Source organism: Bombus fervidus, chromosome 1 (genome assembly GCF_041682495.2).
Source record: "Bombus fervidus isolate BK054 chromosome 1, iyBomFerv1, whole genome shotgun sequence".
Classification (NCBI taxonomy): Eukaryota; Metazoa; Arthropoda; class Insecta; order Hymenoptera; family Apidae; genus Bombus; species Bombus fervidus.
The window spans coordinates 21,790,750-21,810,883 of record NC_091517.1 but is presented as its reverse complement, the minus strand read 5'-3'; the positions used below and the strand labels follow the sequence as shown (position 1 = coordinate 21,810,883).

The following is a 20,134-nucleotide window of genomic DNA, read 5'->3' as shown; positions in this document are numbered from 1 at the left end:
TAATTTTCTCTTGCGGCCCGACATAGGCGACGACACTTCATATCGCGAACGACAGTACATTCGTGGGAGCGTTAATGACACCGTGGAATACACGCGATGAATAAGATCGTAATAACGAGTGCCAACCGTTGTTCGCAACGGACCCCTTAATTTTCCTGCCTAATGTTTGGATTAATTTTCCGTTCGTCTTTTTCGCGCGCCGCGTATTTACTTTTGTTGAAATAAAACAAAGAATGTAGGCCGCTGTCTCCTATCTGAATATGAAAATCTCTTTTGCAGCTGTATCGTCACAGATTCTCTGTGTATACATACAATATGCATGATACACACTTTCCGGCGAATCACAATTATAATATATATATATAAGTATATGTATATAATTTTGTTTCAGCGGAATATCGTCACTGCCAAATACTCGATAGTATCCTGGATAATTTAAAATATTATTTTGTTACTTCTGCAGGGAATGAGCGCGTACGTATAAAGTACGCGCTTATATCGTTCCTTTCTGATTCTACATTAAAACTGTTTCACAGTATTTTGTTGTTCTATTTTTTGTTTGAAACATGCATGTGGACATTTTATTTTGATATTTGAAGTATACAAATTTCTTCGTTATAAGTTTTAGTTGTTATTTTTCGTAATAAATTCTTTATATGTTTATCATCTTAAATAATCTTGTATAATAGATCGTTAAATTTGTGCGAACCAATAATTCCACTAAAACGTAGAACGATATAACATTAATCTTGTCATACTTTTAACACGTTTTATTTCAATACCAATCAGTAAAGCTAAGTCAGGCAAGACTATTTTACATCTTTTTTATTTTAGAACAATATTTTCTGTATAATGTCAAGTTCTTTAATAAGAGATATTACAGATCTTTGACCAGAACGTATCTAATGATACGAGGCGAAACAGAACTGAAGGAAATGTCTGACTTTTCAAACGCGTTTCTGATGGCAGATATCGCGTATCACTACATACAAACACGCATAATATGTACACAGACATATATATGTACACAGACATATACCAGAGATGCTCTTGGCCCGAGCAAAATCTCAGCCCGCAGGAATGACAATAGACTGTCAGATAATGAATCCCCACTGTCACCCCCTTTACCATCTCACGTCCTAAAACCCACCCTTTGCCATGCTCTCTCTTTCTCTACCTGTCTTTTTCCCGCACGTATTTCCTTTCTCTCGGCAGCGACGGGTTCGAAACCATCAACTTTTACTTATCGAAGAACAAACTTTTTCACAACATCGATATCATAATGATAAATTAGATTGATCGAATTGACTACAAAATAATATTTGTCCAGCTAATTATTTATTATACCATTCTGAGTTTATATATCTCTAGTTTAGAATTTTAAATGAAGAAATTTACTGAAAATTACTTACATTAAATTTACATCTTAAGCGTTTATTTTAAACTGCATAAGATATGAAAAGATAACGACTAATGTTTTGCTAATTCTATATTCTTTTTTAATTTAAAGATACAACATTGCGATATTGCTGTTAGGGCTAATTTTCTTATGTATAATAAGTAATTAGTTTTCGCCTTTCTATTTTGCTATATAACGCTTATTTTATATTAGTACTTCTTCTTTTTTTTTTATTTCATTTCTTGTAATACAACCAAATTAGAATAAAAAGAATCGTATGATTGCGTAAACTAATAAACGATGTATGTAACTTTTACTTAGATTTCAGTTGTATCTCTCGCTAACTATACCCTTTATATTTTCCACCCTCTACTCTTGTAGCAAACAGGACTATGACCGAGTAGGCGAGGCGTCCACTTAACGCTAATGCCCCTTTTATTGGTCAAGATTCCAGTCAAAAGCTGAATAGACGCTCGAGTTATACTCCCAATTCAGTTTCCTCTAAAAATTGAACGAACAATTCATTATACCTGCTTATAAATATTATATTCAATCCCGTAAAATCTCATTTGGCAACTAATATAATTTTTATATGCTAAACGATACAGATTAATTTACTTTGAACAAATTGAAAATAAATTAAACGTAATTTTCCCATTCAAGCAAATATTTTTATATTTTTTTTTTTTTTGATTATGATTGATTACGTTATTTATAGCTATTCCTTATATTGTTTTCAATTCCAAATTTAAACATAATTAATATTCATTTCCGTTTATAATTCACATTTTAAAAAATAAAAGAAAGAAATTCAGTCGTTTATCCGCTTACGATTAAGCCGATGGGCTCTTTTAATCAAAAGTATAATGCGTATTTAAATTTATCATGGTACATGCGAATTCTCTTCCATTTTTTCCTTCCTTCTTTTTTTACGTGAACTCGGAAACGAATGGAGCAAAGCCGGAAAAAAGAATTGGAACGTGAGGTGTAACATATCGAACTGAATGTTGAAGCCAGTGGGAGAGCGAGTCGAAAAAAAATTTTGCCTGGGCCTGGAATAACTCCAGGCAGAAAAAGTGAACAAAAAATTTCCATAAAAATGCACTCGTACGTATAATCCGGATAAAGCTTAGCATCGTGAGAGCGGCTATGTCACCAGTGGAAATGGCGAAAAAAACAGAATTGGTATGTGGAAATGACGGTAATCGAAGATTGTAAAAGGGCACGTGAAGAAAATGTTATAGCATACAATAATTTTAAAGATATCTTCTTGAATAAAAAAAACCTTATATATATATAAGTATAAAAATTCATGTTAAAAATAAAACATGTTAAAAAATTATCTTTAATAGGAATAGTATATTGTAGTACATATATTAATGACATATGAACTAAAATATGTATGGGTTAATATCATATTAGAAAATAAACATTTATCATTTTGTTAAATAAAATTTAAATCTAGAATAATTTTGTGAAAAAAATATATTTTCGTTACTTATTTTGATACATTCATGATAGTTTGTATATAAATATGGCTTATACATTTAGGACCTGAAATTCTTTTATGTATATAATTTTGTTTCAGTCTCATAGAACAAAAGATTTGATCATTCCTTTTTTAATCTTTTGTCCACAAATGTTCGCACTGAATAAAATATTACCTCTAAATTGTATGTACAATATCAAAATATCTTAATTTCACTGATAGCTTTAACAAAATATTAAGGAAATTATTAACATCAACAAGAATGGTGTAGAATATATTTATTACAAAATACTTCAGATAATGTATATTCACTGACGTACGTCCGGACAAAATTTGGAAGATAACGACATTTGTTTATGTTGTCAAGTTGCAATATAGAAATAGTGTTGTACTAGTTTCCCGTTTAAACTTGACTGCAAAGTTATGTTCAACTACTACTGTGTAAGAGAGTTTGAATAAAAAAAAGATATTCTTGTACCGTATTATGAAAGAATGAAACTCAAATTACAAATGAAAATATGCACTTTAGAAAAATATGACCCTATTTTCATTGAGTGAACTTCTGTATGTTTGAAAAATACGTTGCTTAAAAGATTGCTTTATATGCTTTAAAGTCAAATACGTGATACATTTTCATGAGATCTTAAGTTTTAATGATTACGCATCAGTCTTGAGACTGTTAACTGATTAGTCATTAGCAGTAAATTAAGCTTTATAGATCACAATGGTTTAGTACTTTACATTCAACAAAAATAGTCTGTAGTTTAGGCATTTTCATTAACGGGCCTCTTCTTATTCTAAAAAATAAATATAGTTTGTTAACACACGATTATATGTAATCAATTACATTAAATTTAATGTCGTTCTGATAATTATCTTACAGTTTGTTTAGATGGTTTCACATCTGTACTAGAAGTACGTGTTTTGGACCTCTCTTGTTCTAATTGTGCATGTAAGGATGCTACTTCGGACGTCAACTCGTCCCGTATTTCTTGTAATTTTGCTACTTCAGCTAATACTGACGCTTTATCTTTCACTAGAAACGAACAAGAAAATTAACCATATTTACAATAATACTAGAACTATCAGTAAAAAACTATTAAGCCTACTTTCTCCATGGGATAATATTTGATAAAGCTTTTTATTCCTTTCTTTAACTTGTGTTAATTCCTTTTTTAAGCTTTCTACTTGACTCCTTAATTCATTAATGATTTCGTCACGTTTTTCCACCTCTACCCTTAACTGAGCAGATGTGATATCATCATCAATTTTATTTAGTCTCGCCTTCAATATATCCTTTTCTTTTTCCTTTGTGATTTCTTCTTTTGTCTCCTTTTCAATTCTTTCAAAAAATTCTGTGTCTAATTCTATGAATAAATTAACTAAATTAATCATTTTATATCTATTTAAGATTTAAAATATGGAATTATGTTACCTTTGGATTTAGTATCGCCATTTTCTGGAGGTAATACTGTATTTTGAGTAGTAGTAGTAGTAGTAATGGTAGTAGTTGTAGTAGAAGTAGTTTCTAATCCCATATTGTTGAACTGCTCCAATGACATAGTAGCCTTTTTTGATTTTTTCCCTGATTTCTTATTTGACTCTTGCTCTTTTTCTGACTTGACTGCACTTACTAGTTGCTCTTCATAAGCCAGCTTTGACAGCAAGATGGCTTGATGTAATTCTTGCTCAAACGTTTCCTCGACAGCCTTAAGGAAATCACAATTGGACGTGATAACACACAACACTTATAAATATGTCACTACTGAAACAAAACCTTAGCTTTAACAATTTATATCTAAAACTAAACTATGATTTTCACACATATTAGTCAAGCCTGTGCTGTCCTTTATTACACACAATTGGTTGGGTGTCATTGTACCAATGTCCAGATAAAAACTTATTTTATTAAATTTATAACAAAAATTTCATTAAGCTAAAGACAAGTAAACAAAATACATTATAAAAAATTTATACATTACCATTGTATCTTTCTGTTTCCATTGTTCCCATTGTTGATTTTCATTGCTACTAGTTTTTTTCTTTTTTCCCTATAAATAAAGAAAAAGTATAAAATGAATAAAACATTTATTTTACAAATTTCTGAACATTATTACGATAATATTAAGAACTAGATTATTCTATTAATTATAAATTGATTTGCTTCCTACATTTCAAAATATATTGAGATTCATTATATACACCACTAAAAGTCAAAATCAATATTGAAGTTCGTTTCAAAATACAAGGTCCCGCCACGACTTATAAATACTATGACGTTTACCGGGTAATCAAAAACAAAGAAAAAAAAAAAACAAAAACTACATACATCATACCTTATTTTGTTTTTTCTTGTCATCCTTTTTTGGTTGCTGCTGTTGTTTCGATTTGTCAGTTTTAGATTTTTGATTCGTCTTACCGGCAGTAACATTCTTCTGGGTTTTCTTCGGCTTACAATCATCATCATCAATGCTGAGAACTGCAAATCTTGATGGTACGGCGGTCGCCATTTCTGTGAACTCTGAATATACGTATTGATAACGAAAACTACAGAACTTCCGGTATCATTATAGTCATAAAACTTGTAATGTTCATTGGGTCTTGTGTTATTGCATCGTGTATCATGTAAGAAATGATATAACCTAGTACAAACGAACGACTTACGTGCCTATAACTTATCGCACACAAACGGATGTATAAGGAAAAATGAAGAACGATGTTAAGCTACCACATAAACCGGAAACGAATAGTAGACATTATTACGAACTTTCAGCGCCTCTAGCGGAAAATATTATGGAAATTACACTTACCCGCCCGGCGACACAGTAAGACCAACTGCAGAAATAAAAATAAGAAAATTGTATATTTCAAAGTTTCAAGAGTTTAACAAGGTACTTATATCTGAAAGAAAATAAATTTATTACTATTATATATCTCAAAGTACTTACATATTTAGTAAATATTACATATTAATATTACAATTACCAAATATTACATTTGAATCGTTTTATACATGCTATAATCTTTTCCTTGATTTGTATTAAAGTTTTATTACTGTTTATTACAATATAACAATATAACGATATTAATAATTAAGGAACGTTATCGATGTTAAATAGTTTGCAACTTATTTTGTAATTAATTTTGTATACATTTCAATTTACATGTCATAACTGATAAAAAATATTTTAGTTTTATAACTCTAATATAATATAATATATTATACTTTTATACTTGTACAAAATTTAAACATATCAATTATTAAAGTTATATGTTGATCCATTTTGATATTTGAATTTATATTTACATCATAGTTATTGTTTTATACTTCATAATACTGTAAAAAATTTTCGTAATAATTTTGCAACTAAATTGTATTTCTTTTTGTTTATTTATTATACATTAGATTTAGTTTTTTAAACTTTATGTTTACGTTATGTATACAAAATATAAAAGTATGATATTTATATTTAATTATAGCAAAAAATGCATTCTACATAGTATCAAAAACATAAAATCAGATAGATATTACAAATTTATATACGAAGTATTACATATATATGCAACTATTGATAAAGTATATTGAAGTGATAAACCATAAGAAATGTATGTATATTACCAGGTATTACTTAGCATTTAAATCCTTATAACCTTTGATCTTTTATATAATTTTTATTTCGTTATCATATATAGAATAAAGTCTTTTTAAAATCAACAATGTTTATTTATTCCTATCCTGAAAATAATATTTCAGCGCAATTAGCAATTATTGGAATAATTATAAAATTGTAGAATTACTAAAATAAGATATGTATATAAGTAGAAATTGGTAGAAAGTTAGGAGATAGATAAGCTGTAATAGTTGGCAACACTGTCGGATCGAGAATCTCGAACAACGAGAGAGAAGGAAGTATCCATCACACATCCATCCATCCACCGTACAGAGCCCCGTTGCACGTCGGGAAATTGAACATGTACGTATGTCGTATGAGCGACGTAGAGCGTTGAATGTGTCGATTGCGTTCGGGGTTGGCTTGTACTTTTCGCGGTTAAATGTGCGCGCAGCAACGTCGCATGGTCAGCTATCAAAACGTTTGCGAACCCTTCTAGTTTATAGTGACTAAGTGATAAGAGGTGAGGTGAAAAGAGAAACTTCTTTTCTTGGGACGCTCGCCAATTTCGGAGCTATAACATTCTATTGCGGCGTCGTTTTAACAAACAGTCGGGAGAACACATAAAGGTTCACTGCTGTGTATCTGTGTGTGGAATATATCCAATCACGGAATTCGCGGGCTAAGATGCCCGACGTGGCTCCCGCGGACAACGTCGGCATCGAGATCAACGAAGATCGACGAAGCGGTGCATGTCGAGAGGAGCGACGCTCGCTCCTGGTTTCCCGCGAATACACCTCCGATTCCATTTTTATCTATGCCCGCGCATATGGGTGAACAATTTGTCGTATTTTGAAACATCGGAGTGCTTGTAAATTAATCGACTGTTTTGAAGAAAAAAAGTATTTGTGTTTTATATACTACGGATGATTGCTATACTTTGTTCAAGATAACATAACATGAAAACAACGACAATTTGTTAGTGTATTATCTGTTCTTTTTTTCTTTCTCTCATGTATTTCTAATAAAATATGTAATACATGATTTTGGAACGAATATTTATGGTGCAATTTATAGATCTGGAAGAAGGACATATTAATTAAGGCTCAATAGCAGGATTTACTCTAGTGGTTATATTGTCTTTTGTATTTATGCCTAATGTAAAATGTTACACATGAAGAAGTCAAAAGCGTTTTGACCAATCAATATATGTACTTTAAGTTCAAAAATTTACAAAATGAGAGAAACGTAATCGAAAAGTGTCCATAAACTTAAGATAATCATTTATTCATTTGGCAATTGCATATTGCATTTGTTTATATGGTTTTCCATACATATTTATCATGTTTTTTCTCAAATTAAATAAAACCACATACTGTTACTATATATTAAGACCAGATTTCAGTCAGTAGAATAATTCTTTCTTATTGTTACAATACGCGAACAATTATTATTTGAGGTACTTTATCAAAAAATAGATAATATACAAGATATTTATGTTGAATTTCAATGCTGGTTTTATGAAAGAATAATATTAAGTATCTTTCTAAAATGTGTGAGCAAACAGAAATTAATTATTTGGATGGAGATGTTGTTTGGGTGAAACTTGGAGGTTGTTGGTGGCCTGGACAAGTTACTGGGTTCCACAATTTACCTGAAGATATTCAACATGGATTTCAAAAGAAACCTTTAATAGCTGCTGTGAAGTTTTTTCAAGAAGATACATAGTAAGTAATCTTTAACTTATTTTTATTATATACTAAATCTACTAATGTTTTTAATATTATTTTTGGCTGATAGATATTTATATCTTTTATATATATATATACATATGTCTTATTAATTTTTTCAGTGAATTTGTCAAGAACTATCAACAGATTTATAAATACAACTGTACCCTGAAAGATGAATTTATCAGGAAAGGATTAGGTAATATTTCTTATATTTAGAATAGTATATTTCTAATACTTCTGTGTGAGTATACAGTTTAAAATAATAAATATAATAGGATAGGTCAGGAGGTCATTCAAACTTACTTTTTTTCTTTTTTACTTATTTTTGCATATCAAATAGTCTCCTGCTCAGGTTACCATCCAACCTGGCACATTTTGTATAATTATACATTTTACAATATTACTTGCAGACAAATATAGAAGCAGATGCAAAGATGGATCCAGGTACATGGACAAATTTCCTGGAGATGTTGAAATGGCTGAAAAATTAACAGGAGGAGATCCTGATATATTAAGCCATGATAAATTTTCTCCAGAAGAAAAGCCAAATATATCAGCTTTATTTGGAGACAAGAAAATTCCTAAAAAGAAACGAGAACGTGAGGAAGGTCATAGAAAAAGTGATAGTAGCGAAGTTGTACGAAAAATCACACATCCACGATTTTTAAAAGAAAGTGATCATGAAGTTCGAATACGTCAACAACCTAGCAGCTTACCATCTACACCGAATAATAGTGGGTCTCCACAATATCCTTGTCATTTATGTAATTTTACTTCCTCGCGAGTAAATGTTATCATTTGTCACATAAAAAGCCACAGATCAGGAAATTCACCAACGTCAAAATCTAAAGTAAAAACTTATTCTCAATATACAAGTAGATATTCTGATGTAGATACTCCAAAAAGGAAATATACAAAGAAAGAAAAAGGTCAATCAAATAAGAATAAAAGCAGCAGTGAATCTGGCAAAAGAAAACAAATTAAACAAAATGAGAAAGTTGCTAAAAAGAAAAAGACTTCAGATCCTAAAATTCGCGATACTATATTAGCAGATTGGGAAGATGAATCAGATGAAGAACTTAGCTTGAATCAAAGCAATCCAACTGATATAGCATCTATGAATAATTCATCACCAAAAAATCAATCTGATTTTGATAAATCAGAAGAACTTAATGAAAAGAATAATACACTACCAGATGCTAGTGAAATTATTGCAGAAACTGAAAAATTACTTAAAGAAACTGAAACACTTACAACAATTAACATAACAGAAGATTCTTTATCTGATAGTACTAATACTTCAAAAAATCTGAAATCAAATCTGTTTGATAAACAATCGTCCGAATTAGAAAAAGATGTTAGAATATCTGATGTTGAGAATAATGAGTCTACTAATAAATCACAGATGGAAAAAGAAACTTTTAATATTGACAGCGAAAATAAACCTACTGCATCAAATAAAGATAAAAAATTATTATTATCTTGTTTTGATTTCCATGAAGAAGAACCATCCATACCCCCTGTAAGGAAAAAGTCTCGTGCATTTCATCAGAAAAAAGAAATAATAAAAGAATTTGAAATGAGTCAAGCTTTAAAAACAGATCAAGAAAAAGAAATTGAACATAATAAACCTGAAGATGAAGATAATAATACTAGTTCAAATGAATGTGAAAGATTAAATATACAGTCATCTGTAAGTGAGCAGAGTTTAGAAAAAAATAAAAACAATGATAAGGTTATAATTAATGATAAAGAGACAAATAATAAACTTGAACATACAAAGGAAAAAGTTAAATCTGGAAAAGAATTAGAAAAAACACAGAAATCTAATGTTAATACTTGTGAAACAGAATTAGAAATTGTGGAAATATTTGAAGTTGAAAGGATTGAAGCTGAGAATGAAAATACTACAAATGTTTCAAAAAATGTTGAGATACAAAATTCTCCTACAACAAACGTAACGTTAAATATTAATAAGAAATTAACAGAAAACAAAAATCTAGATGTACAAAATATCTCTATTGATGATGAACAAACAGACATTAAAGACGCAACTATTAAAGGAAACTCAGAAAATGTAAAACAGGAACCTTTAAAGCAAGTTGAAGAAACTTCGTCTGAGCGTTTTACAGTAGAAACAGAAGATGAAGCTATGTCTGAATCTGCTGAAACATTTCCAGAACAAAGTGAAAATTCAGATGCAGATATGCTGGATCAAGATCAAGTGCCTAATTCAAATTCTACAAAAATTTTATCAAATGACGATCAGTTAAATATTACTCCACAAGCTCGTAAGCCCAGTAGTAAATTAAGAAAATCAGAATCTATGCGTGCTAATACTAATGAAAGTGCCAGTGGTAGTGAAAGCCCAAAAATAAGGGATAATAAGAGCAATTCAAAAATATTTGAAAAATTTGAAATAGAAAGAACATCAGAATCTGATAACGAGCGTTCATATGGTCGAAGAAAACGTAAACCAAATAAAAAATATTTAGAATCTGATATATATGTACAAGATGCAGATCAAATGATATGTAAGACTGATGAAAGTCAATCTGAAAGTGAGGAAAAATCTTCTGAAAAAATAAAAATTAAATCAAAAAGAAATAAAAAATTTATAGAAAATATTAAGAAAATAAGCAAGGACATTGATCTTAAAGAAGAAAAAGAAATAGAAATTTCCTGTAATACCATACATACAACAGAAAATAATGTTAATTCTTCAAATATAGAATTAAAAGATGAATTATTTGAAAATACATCTAAAAACCAAATGTTTATAGAATTAGATACAAAACTTGCAGACAATCAAATTTCTATTGAAATTCCTAAGAAGTTACAAGTATCAACTGAGGAAAAAGTTCTACTAAAAGAATCTGATACTTCTGTCCTTGAAGATACAAAATCTGTAGTAATAGAAGATAATACTGCTAAATTTGAAGGTACAATTCTTGAATATGAGAAAACAAAAGACAATGATACTGAAAGTATATTAACTTCAAGTAATCTTTCACAAGAAGATTTAAAAGATCTAGAATCTCCTACTTCTCTTCAACCGGAACTTTCATCAGAGAAAGAAGCATCTTCTTATCAACAATTAGATACTTCAAAAACTGTTGACATGCTTCCTCCCAAAAAATCTCAAATAAAAAAGTTCGAATTATCACAAATTGATATTTCTGGTACTGATGAAACTCAAAAAATCATGATAGATCCTAAATTAAATAGTGGACAAGAACAAATGAAAAATTTAACTACTAATGAAACAATTGAAACTAGTACAGATACAGAGGCAATTAATTCTTTAAAACAGGAGAAAGATGCTCCAGAAAAACTTGAGATAGACACAAATAATGTAGAAATTACAAAAGATGCAAATCAAATAGTGGAAGAAAATAAAATTCAAGGTGGAAACACAACCATACCAATGAATCAAAAAATTCAGCATATGGAAATGGAAACATTCGAAAAAGAAGAACAAAAAACTAAACTAGAAAATTTAGAACAATTGCCTACAGACTCGTCAAGTACATTAAGTGAGCAGCAAGCTCAAAATAGAACATCTATGCAAACAAGATATAAAGGAAAATTTACACCAGATACATGTACAAAATTAAAGAAAGATAAGGAGTTATTTCCTGAAGAAAAATCAACAAATACATTCCAGGAAGCTTTCTTAAAAACTTTGCATATCGACAAGAAAAAAGGTATAGTTAATGATTCTGATACAACTGGTAAGGGAAAAAAAGGTAAGAAATTAGTAAAGAAAAAGCCTGAAGAAGAAATAGATAGAAATACATCTTCTGAGACAACTCAAAATATCACAACTGAAGATCCAAATATTCCAGAAAATTTTCCTAATCTTTCTCAAGACAACAATTCTCAAGTCACAGTTATGAGCAATTTTGAAGGTATAGAAGTAGTAGTTGATCAAAATCTTGAAATCGATGCTAAAGTGGATGATACTATTTTTCAAAATGTTGACCAACTTACATCAACAAATGAATTTAATATCATGTCTAAATCATTGATACAATCACCTACTGAAGACACTACTAAATCTATCAATATAGATGTGCAAAAGTTAGATGAATCTTCAAGATCATTAACTTCTACACCTTCCCCATCATCAGACATTAATGTACCAGTAAAAAAACGTGAAATGCCACGAATAATTGAAAATGTAACATTGACCGAACCTATGCAAATTTTAAAGTCAAAATTATTAGACAAATTACCACAGAAAGGGGTAAAACATAAGTTAGAAACCGATGGTACAAAAAGGTGTGACCAAAAGGGTGGTCCAAAAACGAAAATAATGAAAATTGAATCTGCATCTTCAAATACCAAACTGAAAACTGGTTCAAAGGTTACATCTCCACATTTGTCTTTAACTAAAAAGTTACAAGTTTTAAAAGCTGAAGAAGCAGAAACAGCTGCTATGTTAGAGGCACAAAATGAACAGTTAAATGTAAAAACTTCGAAAACTCCAACTGCAACTACTACAACTGAAAAATATATTCAACAAAGTTCACAAAGCTTGGCAGATATGGAACTAGATATAAATTCAATGCCATTTGTTTTAAGTGAAGATGTTTTAACTCCGGAAAGCATTGAACAAATGCCTGTTGTTATATCTTCTATTATACCTGCATCTAGCACAATTCCAACACTATCTTTTACGCCAACTACGCAAATAGTATCTCCCACTCAAAGTCAGTTCAAATTGAATGAAACTACAAATGAAATGTCACCTTCAAAGAAAAAGAGTGGTACTCCAGCAATTTTGAAAAACAAAACTAAAGCAAAACCTACAATTACAAGTATAAAAACGCTAGTACCACCACTTACAGGTGGTGTGAAAGGTATAAAATTTCAAAATACACCAACAACAAACAAAGTGCCACCTCTTTTAACACAGAAGAGTACATCAGGAAAATATTTAGTAGTACAAACATCTGGAGGTCAACAATTGCGATATGGTGTTCAAGGAAAAACTGGTGTGCAACAAAAAATTGCTATACCTGGTAAAAGTACTGGAAATGCCCAAGTTGTTCATCAAGCTAGTAAAGTAGTTATATTAACATCAGCACAATCAGGCCAAACTAAAATGCTGCCTTTAAATATTTCTAAAACATTAAGTGGCAAGGTTCAAAGAATTATGACAGGTAAAGGTCAAGTGTATTGTCCTATCAGTCCTCAAGGTATTATAAATTCAAAAACACTCATTGCTCCGAAAGGAGATGGTGTTTCAGCAACAACATCTAAGCTTCCTGCTGGACATAAGATTATTAACACACAAGGTATAATAGCTTCAAAAGTTCTAACTCCTATCTCAGGAGCAATTGGAAAGACTGCTTTACTGGGGACATTATCTCAAGGAATTTTCACGAAAGGTGGAATTTATACGCCGATAAGTGCTACTTTAGGCGGGAAAACTATCATTGGATCAAAAGCCTTGGTTACAAAAGGTACAACCATTTTATCTTCACAGAATTTAGGTACTTCTAAAGCTATTTTGACCCCCATATCTCAAGCTATTTCTGGCAAAACAATTTTAAGCACTCAAGGTATAGTAAGCAGTAAGGCAACAGTTTTGACACCAATAACAGGACAGCAAGTAAAAGCTATTGCAGCAAAAAGTCCATCCAAAGGAAATAAAGTACAATACCAATCAGCACAACAAAAAGTACAGCTTCCTATGTTACAAAAATCGCAAAAAGTTCCAATGTCTGCTACTTCACAAGGAAGGTCTGGTCAAATAAAAACTGGTGGCAGCAGTACAGTAGTATTGCAAAATACCATTCCTGCACAAAAGACTGTGCAACAAGGAAAGAAAGTAATTAAACAGACAGTTGTACAGCAAGGTTCTACTATTCAAAATATTGTATCTCAAAGTAACCAACAGACAATAGGTATAAGTCCACAAATTCAACAGAAAGGAAAATCTGTATCTACATCAACTATACAAAAAGTTATTATACCTCGAAGTAATCGACAGCAAAAAACACAACAAAAAATAGTTGTTCAAAAAGTACAAGAACCTGCAATTACGACTGTACAAAATATTCAATCAAAACAAACGGTCTCAGTACCATTAACTACTGTACCAAATGTATCTAAAACAACAATTCAACAAAAACAGGCAGCTAGTACTACTGCAACTACAAGAATTAGTACAAAAGGCCAATCAGTAAATAAGACTACTACACAACAGCAGAAGAATTTGTTGAACATTGCAATGAATTCAGTAACTACGACTAATGTGAATACAAATGTTTCTACGTCTTTGTCTCTTCCACCATTAGAATCTACTGAATCTGAGAGGAAATCAAAAATAGAAAATGTACTTGTTGAATCTGTTCAAAAGGACCAACCTAAACTAGAAAATTTCAATGTTGAGAAAGGTAACGAAATAGAAAAAATAGAAGAACCGAAAATAACAACACAACCACAAATAATGGCTTTGCCAACAGAAAGTACTGATGGAACACAAACTTATGTTTTGGTAACTATTGATGAACAAGGACAAATACAACCTCTTGATAATAATACTCTTATGTCACTAGAAGGTACTACGCAAAATCCAGATGGCACAAGAACATTATATATAGATCCTAGTTCATTAGGTGAAGCAGGCACATTAGATAACATTGTTCTTCAATTTGATAATGCTGTATTACCAAATATACAAACCAGTGCTACAGAAACTACTCAAACAATTATATCAGAAAGTCTTCCTACTTCAGAAGTAATACACACATCGAATCAAGATATTTTAGCAGCTGCTTTGGCAAATACAGATTTTCAACAAGAGATCAATTTAACAGAAAATCCGGCAGGAAACGTAATGACCACTGGTTTGACTCAAACAAGTTTAATTAATCAGACTATCTTGCAGTCAACTATCGTACCTCCTACAGAACCAATATCTTCTCCTTGTGTGCTTGAAACTTCATTGACTTTAAATCAACCCATAATGACGCCTTTAGAAGTGCCTAGTAATTTGCCAATACAATCAGAGTCAACTCCAACTTCTGCTGTGACAACCATCCCATCTTCTCTTGAATTACCAATAACAATTACAAGCCCTAATATTTCATATATTTCGACGGGAGAAGCACAAATACAAATTCCTGGTAATTCTATGCCAGATATTGGAGAAATCATGGAAAATCCAAGTACAGCAGAGATCGCTCGAGCAGAAATCCCCGCAAGTACTCAATATTTAGTATTACCAAACTTAGAAGATAATATTGCTGTAGGAACTTCAAGTGAACAGAGTAATACTATTTCAATGCCTAGTGTTTCATATTCAGTTTCAATACCAAATAATATAGTTTTACAAACTTCACAAGTTCAAACTACTCCTTCAATGCCAATAATAGATGATACCTATACTGAAAATGTGCAATTTGCTTCAACTATAGAAGCATCAATGGCACCAGAACAGACTTTTGTAGATGTACCTGTTTCTGAAATGCTTGTTTCAAAACCAGTTGTTTCCAAGAAAAACGTAAAATCGCAAGATACTACTGTAACATCAGAAATGGTAGTATCTCATAATGTTTCTACATCTTCCCAAGAATCTATCGTATCAACAAATGAATCTCCTTTATTAAGTGAAGAACAAGATACCACAATACCATTGCAAGAAGTATACTCTTCTCAAGAAATTTCTATTAAGTCAGAAGAGATGCTCTTGGGGCAAACAGTTACTAAGGAAGAGAATAATTCAAATGTGGGAATTAGTAGCCAAAGTGAAGAAATTAGTAATAATGATAATATAGTACATGTACAAATTATGGAGCAACCGGATGATGCAATGACAAATAGTATGTCATTAATGGATGATAATACTTTAGTTACTTCTGAATCCAATGCAAAAATTTCGTCTGGAGAACATGCGAATTTTGAAGTTTCAAATTCAAATGAAATAGATACAAATAGGTCACAAGAAACACAGAATATAAAAAAGTTTAAAGAATTAAGTTTTAATGAACAATCTGCTAATAAAGTCCATTCTCCCACATGTGAAAAACAAGCAGCAACATCCAATGAAGTAGAAGTTGCTCAAGAAGGGGCACAAATCCTACCAGCAGAGTCACTAAACCGTTTAGATGAACATAGTATGGATATAGATGAGGTTATTGAATCTAAAATTTATGCTGCAAATACAATGAAAGAATCTGAAGATTCTCAAAGAGATGAACCATCATCTCAAGGTGAATCAGATTTGATTCAAAGAAATTTAGAATTACATTTTGGTGAAACAAATGCAGAGGCTAGTCATGAAATACCATCACAATCATATGAACAGTTTGGAATAGCAATGACTACTGATTCCACTGATTTACCTAGTCAATCTGCTACAAAGTCTGAAAATTCAAAAGAACCATCACAATCAATAACATATGAACCTATGGAAACAGATGAAGAAGCTGTTGTAACAGAACCACCAACACAATCATTTGAACATTCAAAGATAAATGAAGCTTCTCAATCATATGAAGCATCTGCAGAAGCAAGTACAAATGCGCCTACCCAATCTTTTAATGAATTAATGCAAAGTCAAGAAGAAAGATCAACTATTGATGATACAATTGATGATCAGACGTTCCCAACACAGAGTTACGAAGTTGGTAAAGCAGAAAATATTCCAGAAAATTTAGAAACGGATGCAGAAATTAGTCAGGAAGGAAATATGCCATCTCAATCTAATGATATTGGTACAGATGGGATTGGTACATCCTCAGTTTCTACAAATAATTCTGGACTTAATGAAGATGAAACTGCAAGTTCATCCTATGTTCCAGAAACGCCTGAGAATCAAGAAAGAGATCCAGATCAAGAAAGTGCAATAAGTACATCATCTTGTGAAATTCCACCTTGTGCTGAGTTGAATATTGCATCATCTAGTGCAGAGCATACAAGTATCCATGACAATGGAGTACCTGAAATACCTACATCTTCATATAATTTGAATCCAGACATTACTTCAACTCATGTAGATTCTGTACCAACCTCTAGTTATGAAGAGCAAAATGTGTCAACTTCTTATGAAGTTCCAATCTCAATGCCAGGCCTAGAGGAAACATCCTCTCAGAATTTTGTTACAGAAAGTACAGATCATAGAAATGAACCATCTAGTTATTATACTCATCACCAGGAAGTAACAGCAAGCTATTATGAATCTGTAGGGCAAGAAACAAATTCGAGATTGGTTGAAGATCCACAAGAGGAAGTTACTCCTAGCTATTATGACAGTAATCCACAAGAAGCAAGTCAAAGTTATTTTAATCCAGAAGAGGCCACACCAAGTTATTCCAGTCATAACGTATCTCCCAGTTATTATGATCACAGACCAGAAAGTGAAGCAAGTCAGAGCTACTATTCTGCAGATGACATAGAAAAATCAGAGCAGTCTTCCTCACAAAATATTGAGGCATCACAAAGTTTCTATCAAGAACAATCTGATGAATTAAAATTAACTCAACAAGGAGAAGCTACACCAACATATACAGAAAGATATCCAGTTGATTACACATTGGAGAATTCACCAATAGACAGGCACGATCTTGTAGAAAGTTCTGTACCAGCCACTAGGCCTACAGAGAGGTAATATATTATGATGAGAAGTAGCATTGTGCTATAAAAAGAGTCCTTGTTTTTATAGACTAATGGACATTACAGCCATTGATAGATAAATTCGTCTATTTTCAAATGTAAATATAATATTAAGATGATAAATAACTAAATATAAGTTAAAATTAGATTCTTATACTATAATTTATAACTATATATATACATATATATGTATGTATATGTATATATATACATACATACATACATACATACATACATACATGCATGCATACACGTTATCACAAATGCGCAATGTTTATGTACATCTGTGCATAAATATGTATGTATATATGTGTATATATTAATTATATATATTCGTACATAGAATTTGATAAGTGAGCAATGTAATTACAGAGGAAAACTATGGTTTTGTTACAAAAATATTATCTTATACATATATCCATCTTATTTAATATACTGAAAAAATATAAACATTTCATTATATTGAATTAGATTATCATTCATAACTTCTTTCTCCTTTCTTTTAGCTAGATACAATACTTTATCATCTATTAAATTGATTATATGTTTTCAAATACAATATATATGCAATGTGTATATTGTAAAATTTTGTAAACTGTCATTGGGATAGTAGTAACAACTGTTAATTATTGCTAGTTTTGCAATAAAACTTAATAGCTACACTATATGGACAAATACAAAATGATTGTAAAATATTTGTATATTATCGTGGATTCTAATGGAGAATAATCAGAATTAAATAAGAATCGGAAAAATAATTCAATGAAACTTTACTACTACTCCATAATGACAAGTCGTAATGAACGTATAAGAACTAAATGCACAATATACCTTCAATAAGTACCAGTAATGTACGTCTCAAGATATTTGTAAAATTCAAATAGAAAGTTTCTTGGATTATCCTTTAAAGACTTAATTTTTCAAATAAGTTTTTCATTCTTCTTTTTCACTACTTATGAATCTATTTACTGGCAGGAAAGTCTTTATGTATAATCAGAAGTGTAGATAATTAAGAGAATCAAGAATTGAATTATTACACATACATTGTTTATTTGTAGGTAATAGTTTACATTTATGAGAAATAAAGAAGCCTATTATTTGAATTATAATAATGTATAATCCGTGTGCTGAAGTGTAAAGAATAAAAGAATTTAATAGGAGATCTGTCATGTTTGAAATGAGTTAATATTTACAGGGGAGTAATTTAAAAATAAATTAATAGAAATAAACGATTTAATGTAAACAAGATCATTTTATTCCTGTGAAATATTTACAATTACATTTTATATGTAAACAAATTTTTACACATGCGTATTAATATACATGAATATTTTTAATAGTTTTAACATGTTTTAATAGTTTTTCTAATAATTTAGAACAAATAATTCTTTTTGAAGAATGATGTAACCCTCAAACAAGACAGATTTCCCAACATATTCTAATATAAAAACGGTTATATTATATTCTTTATAAACTCATGTTATCAAAAAGAAATTTGTTTTTATTTTTCGCGGCGTTTTCAATCGTGATCACGCATGTATATATTATGTTACTGTTACGGGAAGAAAGTTATTGATTATGATATATCGGATTTGATGGAAGAGAAATTAAGCTAGAGAAATTTTCGAAAGTGGACTGAATTGTTAATATTCTTTGATTGCTTCTTGAATTCAATCAATATATACATAAATACACATGTACATATATTTTTCAAAGCAATTATATTATGAAAGTTTCTATACCTATAAATAGTATGTAATACTGTGAAATGGGGAAAATATAATTACATTTTCTATTAAAATTTTCTGGTACAATCGTAAGTTGGGATATAATTGCTTCATTGAAGTAATCAAATTTAAGTGACATAAAGTGATATTGATTAAAATAGCATTAATGCGTTGTTATATGGATAACAATTTGATATTTTCATCACTAACAATATTATCTTTTTATTTCTACAGTGTGCACCACATACACGATTGTAATTAAGAGATAAAATAAATACATAAATATTTACGTAACAAATTATATATACAATAAATGTTTTTGTTGTTTTATTATTTGGACATGCCCATTACAATAAATTTTTGCCTGTAAAAAAATATATTTACTATTTTATTTAATATATTTTCATAAAGAAACTAGTAAGCAATATTTTTATTGTACTTTAAACTGCAATTTACGAAAATTGTTGACATATATATAATTTACATGTATAGTTCACACATATTATGCAGTAAAAATTTTTTTTTATTGTGATCATATGACATGTTAA

The 20,134-nt window shown here is 30.4% G+C and overlaps 3 protein-coding genes across 3 annotated transcripts in view; 1 reads left to right on the top strand and 2 right to left on the bottom strand.

Moving 5' to 3' along the window:
- Nucleotides 1–20,134, bottom strand: part of Gro (TLE family member transcriptional corepressor groucho) — a 250,854-nt gene that overhangs the window by 202,824 nt on the left and 27,896 nt on the right. The window lies entirely within an intron of this gene.
- Nucleotides 2,867–5,705, bottom strand: LOC139990394 (uncharacterized). The gene is made up of 7 exons (XM_072009638.1): nucleotides 5,553–5,705; nucleotides 5,225–5,407; nucleotides 4,871–4,939; nucleotides 4,324–4,597; nucleotides 3,998–4,255; nucleotides 3,770–3,924; nucleotides 2,867–3,685 (listed from the first exon to the last, which is right to left on the bottom strand). The coding sequence occupies exons 2-7, from the start codon at nucleotides 5,396–5,398 to the stop codon at nucleotides 3,653–3,655; spliced, it is 963 nt and encodes a 320-aa protein (XP_071865739.1). The 5' UTR covers nucleotides 5,399–5,407; nucleotides 5,553–5,705; the 3' UTR covers nucleotides 2,867–3,652.
- LOC139990376 (uncharacterized) lies at nucleotides 6,799–19,900 on the top strand. Its single transcript, XM_072009603.1, has 3 exons — nucleotides 6,799–8,226; nucleotides 8,352–8,428; nucleotides 8,643–19,900. The coding sequence occupies exons 1-3, from the start codon at nucleotides 8,051–8,053 to the stop codon at nucleotides 17,852–17,854; spliced, it is 9,465 nt and encodes a 3,154-aa protein (XP_071865704.1). The 5' UTR covers nucleotides 6,799–8,050; the 3' UTR covers nucleotides 17,855–19,900.